The sequence below is a fragment of the Cygnus olor genome, chromosome 9 (assembly GCF_009769625.2).
Source record: "Cygnus olor isolate bCygOlo1 chromosome 9, bCygOlo1.pri.v2, whole genome shotgun sequence".
Classification (NCBI taxonomy): Eukaryota; Metazoa; Chordata; class Aves; order Anseriformes; family Anatidae; genus Cygnus; species Cygnus olor.
In genome coordinates this window covers 16,927,437-16,937,022 of record NC_049177.1, presented here as the reverse complement: position 1 = coordinate 16,937,022, position 9,586 = coordinate 16,927,437, and the positions used below count along the sequence as shown (strand labels likewise).

Below are 9,586 nucleotides of genomic sequence, written 5' to 3'. Positions count from 1 at the left end.
CTGGAGCCTTCTGGGCTCCGTCTGTCTCCCATCTCCATCTCTCCCTCCCTTGCACCCACCCTGGCAGGACAGGATGAGCACCCTGGGATGCTCGGCCACGGCTGGGGGGGGTCCGAGTGGCTGGGATGCGGCCAACACAGCCCACCAGCCATGCCCACTCTTGCCCTTCCTGGGTGCCAGCCTGCCAGGGGGTGGCAGCAGGGTCCCCGGACGGTGAGTGCCAAGCTCGGTGGCACTGCCAGCCTTGTGCCAGCCCCCCCCGGGGCAGGAGGTCCTGGGGACCCCCCCCCCCCTCCCTCCTTACCCTTCCTCCCCGCCGGCGGGGATGAGGTAAGGCTGGCGGGTGGCACAGGGCTGCTCCATTTGCATAATAATCTCGTTAATGGAGCCTGGCCTGCGGGAGAGCCGGGCTGGAGACGCCACCCCCTCCCCGCCCCGCTGCCTCCCTCCGGCCCCGCCGCTCCTCCAGCCGCGGCGCGGGGCGCGGAGCGGAGCGCGGGGCGCGCAGCCGGACGGGCACCGCCGGGCCGGCCCGCCAGCAGCCCCGGGCAGCCTGCTGACATCCCCCCGGCAAGGCGGTGAGCACCCCCGAGCACCCCCCCCGAGCACCCCCCCCCGAGCACCCCCGGGCAGCGTCCCCCCGAGCATCCCGGGGGGCATCCCCCGGGCGGCATCCCCCGGCGGCGTTTTCCCCGAGCGCAGCCGGGAGCAGCCCCCCCCGGTGGGTCGGTGAGCAGGAGCTGGGCACCCCCGAGCGCCCCCGGACATCCCGGGGAACATCCCCCGAGTGCCTCGGCGAGCAGCCCCGGGGAGCAGCCCGGGGAAGACTCCCCCCGAGGCCGGCTGGCAGCATCCCGCGAGCACCCCCCGAATAATCCAGGCGTTATTCCCGGGGAGCACTTCCCGAGCATCCCTCGAGCAACCCTCGAGCAGCCCCGGAGCACCGCGGGCAGCATCCTGCCGAGCATCCCCCGAGCATCCTGGGCAGTGCGCCCCGGGCACGCCCGAGCATCCCTCGAGCATCTCCCGAGCACCCCCCGAGCATCCTCCCAGCACCCTGGGGACCATCCTGGAGACCGACCCCCGAGCAGCTCTTGCAGCCATCCCCCAGCACCCCGAGCCCCCCCCCTCGCCGTGCCCGCCACCCACCCCGCAAACTTTCCGGTGGTGGTGACGGCAGCGCGGCTGCTCTCCGGCACGGGCACCGTCAGGCTGCGGCACCGGGGCACAACTTCACCCAAGTTGCGGAGGGAGCGGGGTCTGCAGGGTGCTGGGGGGGCTGGGGGACGCTGCTGCAGGAATATCGCCCCCCCTCTCCTCCCCGAGCGGCTCTTTGTCCTCAGCGTGTCCTCCCCACACCTGCAAATCTGTGTGCTGATCTGCGCTGAGCAAGGAGTGGGGGGGCTCCTTTTGAAGCCCCCCCCTCCCCCTCCCTCCCCCCCCCCAATGCCTCCACCCTCTTCTCATGGACAGAGCCCCCCTCCCCAGAACAGCGACCGCTGGGCACCGGCTAGCAGAGAGGTGTTGGGGAGGGGGATTGGGGTAGGGGGGTGCTGTGAGGTGTCCATAGGGGCCAGACCCCCCCCCCAGACTGGAGTGAACTTTGTGTGTGCACACCGCGCTGCAACACGCTTGGACGCAACGCAATGCAACACGGCACGCCGCGACCCACCCCAACCCAGTGCAACGCGGCACGGCGCAACACGGCGCAGGGCGAGACAGCACAACCCAGTGTGCAACAGCCCAAACCAACCCTGTGCAACGCCTTCTCCCCCCAAAAATCCCCAGGGACCCTCTTACCCACGCTGCTCACCCCTCCTGGAGAGGCTGGGAGTCCCATGCCCCCCTCAGCCCATCAGGTGCGGTGTGGTGCTCCCCGGACCACCCCGGGCACCCACTCAGAGTGGGTGCTGTGCACACGTTGGGGAGATGGAGCATTGCCAGGGGCTGGGTGGGACTGTGCAGGTGGGACCTGCCCCATCCCCAGGTGGGGGGACCAAGGGACAGCCATGGGGTAGGGCTGCCACCAAGCTCCCAGCACCAGCGCCACCAGTGCCACCAGCGGGGTGCACAGGCAGGGACGGCGACGTGGGCAATGATGACGGCAAGAAGCAATCCCCTTGCTCCTCCCCAAACACCCCTCGACCACCTCCTCTGCCTTTTCCAGGAGCAGCCTGACTCTGGGCACCTCCACCGCCTCCAGGATGAACCGGGGAGCACCGGCACCTGCCCCCCGCTTTCCCTGAGCCCCCCCGGTGCCTGCGGGCAGCCCCAGCCATGGAGAAGACCTACTCGTTGACGGCCCACTACGACGAGTTCCAGGAGGTGAAGTACGTGAGCCGGTACCAGAGCGGCACGCTGCCCAACGGCTTCGCCCTCCAGCTGGGCGCCGGGGCCAAGAAACGCGGCGGGGGGCTGCCGCGCTGGAGCCGCCGGGAGATCTGCCTGCTCTCGGGGCTGGTGTTCGCCGCCGGGCTCTGCGTCATCCTGACGTGCATGTTGGTCCTCAAATACCTGGCGGCCGAAGGGGACAGCTACTGCCTGGAGGGCTGCCAGGAGAAGAAGGCCTTCCTGCGGGCGTCCCGCTTCCTCAGCGCCAACATGGACGCCACCATCGACCCCTGCCAGGATTTCTACTCCTTCGCCTGCGGCGGGTGGCTCCGGCGGCACGGCATCCCCGAGGACAAGCTGGTGTACGGCACCATCGGGGCCATCGCTGAGCAGAACGAGGCCAAGCTGCAGGCGCTGCTGAGCCGCCCCGTGCGCCGGCGAGCCCCCGCCTCAGCTGAGAGGAAGGTGAAGGAGTTTTTCCGCTCCTGCCTGGACCGAGCTCAGATCGACCGGCTGGGCCCGCGGCCCATGCTGGAGGTGATCGGGGAGTGCGGCGGCTGGGACGCCTCGCCGGGCCGTGGGGACCTCAACGAGCTGCTCTACAAGACGCAGGGGGTCTACAGCGCCGCCGTGCTCTTCTCGCTCACCGTCAGCCTGGACGACAGGAACACCTCCCGCTATGTCATCCGGGTGAGGGCACCCTGCCACCCCCCTCCCCCCCGTGGGACGTCCCCCAGCCAGCACCCTGGGGCCGGGGTGGCACCTTTGGGGTGGGAACGATGTGGGAGGGGACGAGGTGGGGTCCCCCCTGTGCCAGCAGATGAGCCCCTCACCCCGGTGTCCTGGCTGCTGTCAGCACAGGATGGGGCAGTTCTGGCTCTGCACCGGGTGTCCATGGCTTTGTCAGCCATCCCCACTCCTGTCACCCATGTCCCTTGCCCTGTGGTGCCATCAGGGCATGGGGGGGCTGCTTCTGGGTGGCCAAGCCTTGAGCACCCTGGGTGGGCACAGCGGGGGCACAGCAGTGGCACTGATGGGGACACTGGGGGGGGGCACCAAGCAGGCATGGTAATGGCACAGCAGTGGGCATGGTGATGGCACGGTGGTGGGCACAGAGGGGACACGGGGTGGGCACGGCAGGGACATGGTGAGGGTGGCGGTGGCATGGTGGGGACAATTTGTTGGGCACACTGGGGGGCATGAAGCCTCCTGGGTCCCCATGAGCTGGTGGGGCCGGCACCAAGGGTTGTGCGTGTGAGTGTGTAAGTGTGAGCGTGCGAGCCAGGGGACAGAGCAGGAGGCCGCCTGTGCCGGAGGGGTGTGCGTGTGTACACTAGAGGGAGCGTGTGTCACGGAGAAAGGCTTTGGCTCCGACGGGTGTGATGGGGAAGGCGCGGGTGTGCCAAGGGTGGGGTGCCACGGCAAGGTTTGGGGTGGAGGGGAGCAAGGCGGCTCCAACACCTCGCATGCGGATGGGTGTGACAGGTGTGTGACAGGTGTGCATAGTGTGTGTGACAGGTTGTGTGTGTGCGTGCTGTGAGACGAGGCTGAAGGGTGTTTGGCAGGGGGGTACAGTGCGTTTGGTGAAAAGCGAGTGTGTGCGTGCACCACCGAGGGATGTGCGAGAGAAGGGCTGTGGGGGTGTGTGTTTGTGCATGAATGGGGTGCTGGTGGGGTGTGACACAGGGCAGAAAAGGTGCAGATGGGTGCACGTGCGTGTGGGTCAGTGGGGATGTCTGTGCAGCACTGCTCATCCCTGTGCTTCCCGTGGAGCATCCTGCACACAGGGGTGGGACCGGCTATGGGGTGGGTGTGGGGGTGTATAGCCAGGACAGGGCTGGGGGTGCCCCTCTCCCCACCCTCTGCTCACCCTTTGCCCCCATCTCCCCCCAGATTGACCAGGATGGGCTGACGCTGCCCGAGCGGACCCTCTACCTGGGGCAGGATGAGGAGAGTGAGAAGGTGAGGATTTTGGGGGGCTCGGGGGCAGGGGGACAGCACAGGTGGCACTCACGGACCTGTCCCTTGGCACAGATCCTGGCCGCATACCGGGTCTTCATGGAGCGGCTGCTCACCCTCCTGGGGGCCGAGCACGTGGAGCAGAAGGCGCAGGAGATCCTCCAGCTGGAGCAGCACCTCGCCAACGTGAGGGGGGTGCCTGTCCTGGGATTTGGGGTGCCCCTGCCTAGCTCTGGGGGACCCTATCCCTTGGGAACCTCCAATCCCAGCCCCTGGGGACCTTCACGATCCCAAACCGTTAAGGACCCCATGGCAGGTCCCCAGGGACCCCCCACCTCATCATCTTTGGGACACCCATGGGACAACCACTTGGGGACCCCCATTCCCCATCCTTGGGAACCCACTCCGGGTCCTTGAGGACACCATGCCCAAATCTTGGGGAACCCCAATCCCAGGCTTGGGGGACCTCTATGCCCAGTCCTTAGTACTGCAGCTCCTTGGGGTCCTCATGCCCAAGCCCCACAGGGGATGTGGGCCAGCAGCCCCTCTTGCCCCGGTGCTGTGCCCATCCCTGTGCCACCCCTGGGAGGACAGCAGGGAGGTGACAGCGGGGAGGTGACAGCCATGCCCACCCCATGCAGATCACGGTGTCCGAGTACGACGACGTGCGGAGGGATGTCAGCACCATGTACCACAAAGTGACCCTGGGCGAGCTGCAGCGCATCACCCCCACGGTGCGTCCCCCTGCCCACCCCCTGCCACCCCCATCTCCCACCTGCCCTGCACCCCGTGCTTGTCCCTGTCCCGTGTCCCCAGGGCTGTCCTGCATCCCGTATAAGAAGCACAACACCATGGTGCCATGCCCATGTCCCTAGAAACATCCCCCACTGCCTCCCGGATAAATGTGCTCTGGATGGTGACGACTCCGTCCTGTACTGCCCTGGGTGCTGGGGGCAGCACCAGGACCAGGCGTGACCCCATGGGAAGGGGAGGGGGGAGGCTGAAAGCCCAGTGACACGGGGGTGACGTGCCCACCCTGCCAGCTCAAGTGGAAGCGCTTGCTGGACCGCATCTTCCACGACAACTTCTCGGAGGATGAGGAGGTGGTGCTGCTGGCCACTGACTACATGCACAAGGTGTCCGACCTCATCCGCGTGACGCCCAGCAGGTGAGGGGGGCTGGCACCTCCGTGCCCAGCCTTGGAAGGGGGTGGCAATGGGGTGAGTACAGGCGGGGAGCGGTGGAAGGACCCCCAAAACGCCCCACGAGGCCAGGCAGGGCATGGTGAGCCCTGGGGAAGCTCCTGGAGGAAGGCACCACCACGGTTCCCACCAAGCCCCCAGGTCCCCAAGCTGGAGATCACCAGACCCATCACTGTGCCTGCCGCGGGGACGTGCATGGTGCCACCACCCCATCCATCCCTGGGCCCCACGGGACACGGCCACCCCAAGCCTGGCATGAGCCAGGAGGTGCCCAGGAGGGGCCTGATCCTGCCCCGCCTCGCCAGGATCCTCCACAACTACATGCTGTGGCGCATCGTGGTGGTGCTGAGCGAGCACCTCTCCACCCCGTTCCGCGATGCCATCCACGAGCTCTCCAAGGAGATGGAGGGCAATGAGAAGCAGCTGGAGCCGGGCAAGGTCTGCCTGAGCCAGGCCAACAAGCACTTCGGCATGGCCCTGGGTGCCCTCTTCGTCGAGGAGTACTTCTCCTCTGCCAGCAAGGCCAAGGTAGGCGCCCTCCCGTCCCCTTGCCAGGGTGCCCACCTGCAGCCCTGAGGGCTGGAGGGTGGCCAGGATGCGGTGGTAGCATCAGCGGTGCCCCGCCATAGGTGCAGCAGCTGGTGGAGGACATCAAATACATCCTGGACCAGCGCCTGGATGAGCTGGATTGGATGGACGAGGAGACACGGAGAGCGGCCAGGGCCAAGGTGGCAGCCCCCAGCGTGCGCCCCGGGCCTTGTCCCCATGGGGGAATGGGGCACAGGGGCCCTGACCCCACTGCCTGCTCTGCCCCCAGCTCCAGTACATGATGGTGATGATCGGGTACCCCGACTTCCTTCTGAAACCAGAGGCCATTGACAAGGAATATGAGGCAAGGGGGGGAGCCGGGGCCATGTGGTGAGGGGGAGATGGGCACTATGCCTCATTAGGGCTCCAGGTAGACCACAGTGGGGACACACCACCCCAAAAGGGACCCAGGACACAAACCCACCGCTTGCACTGGCACGACCACGCTGTCCCATCCCCATATTTCCCCCATCCTCAGCAAGGGCTGGGGGTGCCCCTACCCCTGATGGTCCGGGGTCCCCAAAGAGGTGACGGGGACACGGTGGCCCCTGCGGGCCCCTCACCCCAGGGTGAGCGGCCACATCCAGCCCCTGGTCACAACCCCATATCCTCTGTCTCCATGCCTCATGGGGGTGGGAGGATGCCCCAGCACTGCTCCCCAGACTCAGGGGGCTGGAGTCTGGGGCTGGTGTCCCCCCCGACATGGCTGTGTGCCCCCCAGTTTGAAGTGGACGAGAAGACCTACTTCAAGAACATACTCAACAGCATCGCCTTCAGCATCAGGCTCTCGGTGAAGAAGATCCGGCAGGAGGTGGACAAGTCCGCGTGGGTATTGCTTCACCTGGGGGGGGGCGGGGGACGGGGACATTGGGGTGCCCCTGGCTGTGTGAGGGGGTGGAATTTCCCTGTCCCTCCATGTCCCCAGCATTTCCATCTCTCCTTGCAGGTGGCTGCTGCCCCCCCAGGCGCTCAATGCCTACTACCTGCCCAACAAGAACCAGATGGGTGAGGCATTGCCTGAGGGGGGAAGGATTTAGGGGGCACGATGTGGGGTCCCTTGGTGCCAGGGGATGCTGAGGGGGTGGGGTGGGGGCCGGGTTGTCCCCTCCCTGCAATGTTTTCCTGTGTCCCCAGTGTTCCCCGCTGGCATCCTGCAGCCGACCCTCTACGATCCCGAGTTCCCGCAGTGAGTGTGGGGCTGCTGGGGGGAACAGGGCTGGGTTTGGAGAAGGGGACAGGTCCTGGGGTGACCGTCACCCCTGCCAGCACTGTGTCCCCCCCACACCTTTGTTCCTCCCCCCCCCCCCAGGTCTCTGAACTACGGTGGGATCGGCACAATCATCGGGCACGAGCTGACCCACGGCTACGATGACTGGGGTGAGTGACCTCCACCCTGCTGGGGAGGATGGGGGGGGGTCCTGGGGACACTCTGGTCCCCCGGTATGATGGGTGGTGCTGCCTGCAGGGGGGCAGTACGACCGGCACGGGAACCTGGTGCACTGGTGGACGGAGACGTCCTACAGCAAGTTCCTGAAGAAGGCGCAGTGCATCGTCAACCTCTACGACAACTTCACCGTCTACAACCAGCGGGTGAGATTCCACCCCCCCCAGTGACAGAAGCCCAGAAACTCCTCACACCGCATCTGGGAACACCCTCGGGGCCCCAGATGGGGGAAACTGAGGCACAGCAGCCTTGGTGCCCCTGTGGGGACAGGGGGGCATCGCTGCTTACCCAGTGCTGCTCCTCTTTCGGCAGGTGAACGGCAAACACACGCTGGGGGAGAACATCGCTGACATGGGGGGGCTCAAGCTCGCCTACTACGTGAGTGTCCCCCACCCTGGGGTGTCACAGCCCCCGCAGGGCCACGGGGCTGCTGTGGATGCCACCAATACTGAGGGTGGCCCTGCCTGCTGGGGGACACGGGGCTTTTTTGTCGGCCCCCCCCCCCAGCCATACTGTGGGCACCCCCTGTCCTCCAGGCCTACCAGAAGTGGGTGCGGGAGCATGGCCCCGAGCACCCCCTGCACCACCTGAAGTACACCCACGACCAGCTCTTCTTCATCGCCTTCGCCCAGGTGAGCCGGTGCCCATGGCCAACAGCGGGTCCCAGCCTGGGTCCTGGGCTCCATGGGTGCCCCTGGTGCAGGGCTCAGCCCCGCAGGACCGCACCAAGCAGTCCCTGTGCTCTTGGGAACCCTACAGTAACAGCCATGTGCCCCCCATTTCCTCTGGAGACACCCCCCCCCCCCCCCCCCGATAACAAATGGATGTGAGGTTTGGGGGGGGGACCCCACAATCAGGCAGCCCACAGCCTCAGAAGACCCTACAATAACAAGAGTACCCGTTCAATAACAAACATGCCCCTAAGCTTTCCCAGCCCATCCATACCTCATATGTAGGCTTCTGGGAGACCCTACAACAACAAACACAACCAGGGCACCCCTGCCCTCACCCCCAGCAGCCAGAAGGGCCACCCCAGTGGGTGCCAAGGGCCCTGGGGGTCCCAGCAGGTGCCAGGACCCAGGGTCCCCCCCGCTCTCACCCACGGGACCTTCCTCCCCCCAGAACTGGTGCATCAAGCGGCGATCCCAGTCCATCTACCTGCAGGTGCTAACGGACAAGCACGCCCCGGAGCACTACAGGTACCGGCCACGAAACGGGGGCACGGTGGGCGCCAGCCCTCCTCGCGGCTGCCAGCTGGGGCGGGCAGGGCTGGGGATGCTGGGGTGAGGGGCAGGGTCCTCAGCAGGCAGCCCCATCATGGGGGTCCCCAGCTCTGAGCTGAGTCCCCCCCACGGCCCCGGCAGGGTCCTGGGCAGCGTTTCGCAGTTCGAGGAGTTTGGCCGTGTTTTCCACTGCCCCAAGAACTCGCCCATGAACCCGGCGCACAAGTGCTCGGTGTGGTGAGGCTGCTGTCCCTGTGGGCTGGCACCCTCCTGGTCCCTATCCCTGCCCGGGTGCCACCCTCTGCCTGCCCCCCCTCCAGGCACCAGGGGCACCCCCAAAATAGGCACCTGTTGTAGGGGGTGCCAAGGCAGAGGAGACACCTAGGGGTGGGGTATGAGCGCCCCACCCACAGGACCCTCTCATCCACCTCCCCAAACCCTTCCCCACATCCAGCTGCTCAGGGCAGGGAGGGTGACCCAGAGGTGCTGCGGGGCTGCCTGGTGCCAAAAGCCCCCCACCCGGTGTTCGTCCCTGTGCCAGCCCCGTCCCGTCCCCATCAGCCCCACCACCGGGGTGAGCTGGGGCGATGCCAGCCTGCCCAGGGGCGCGGGGACATGGACACGCGCTGTATTTTTCGCTGCTGTTTCTGGTCAATAAAGCACTGGATATGCCAGGGGTGCACGGGGCCATGGATGGGGATGGTGTGGGGAGAGGTGGCAGCGGGCACTGACCACGGCACCACAGGATCATAGAATTATAGAATATCCTGAGTTGGAAGGGACCCACAAGGATCATTGAGTCCAACTCCAACCATGGTGGGGAGACGCAGGGGGCAGGA

The 9,586-nt window shown here is 66.6% G+C and overlaps 1 protein-coding gene across 1 annotated transcript; it reads left to right on the top strand.

Moving 5' to 3' along the window:
- Positions 1-463: 463 nt before the first annotated feature.
- ECEL1 (endothelin converting enzyme like 1) lies at positions 464-9,402 on the top strand. The gene is made up of 18 exons (XM_040567865.1): positions 464-578; positions 2,168-3,021; positions 4,225-4,293; positions 4,366-4,476; positions 4,932-5,024; positions 5,334-5,458; positions 5,798-6,020; positions 6,122-6,220; positions 6,310-6,384; positions 6,802-6,905; positions 7,027-7,085; positions 7,215-7,266; positions 7,390-7,457; positions 7,546-7,670; positions 7,837-7,902; positions 8,061-8,156; positions 8,647-8,723; positions 8,889-9,402. The coding sequence occupies exons 2-18, from the start codon at positions 2,278-2,280 to the stop codon at positions 8,986-8,988; spliced, it is 2,286 nt and encodes a 761-aa protein (XP_040423799.1). The 5' UTR covers positions 464-578; positions 2,168-2,277; the 3' UTR covers positions 8,989-9,402.
- Positions 9,403-9,586: the final 184 nt, after the last annotated feature.

Excerpts from the sequence above, each read along its gene's own strand:
- ECEL1 (XM_040567865.1), top strand. The coding sequence starts at position 2,278 with ATGGAGAAGACCTACTCGTTGACGGCCCACTACGACGAGTTCCAGGAG. Across the intron at positions 5,459-5,797 it reads ATCCGCGTGACGCCCAGCAG|GATCCTCCACAACTACATGC; the intron begins GTGAGGGGGGCT and ends CCGCCTCGCCAG. Across the intron at positions 7,086-7,214 it reads GCCCAACAAGAACCAGATGG|TGTTCCCCGCTGGCATCCTG; the intron begins GTGAGGCATTGC and ends CTGTGTCCCCAG.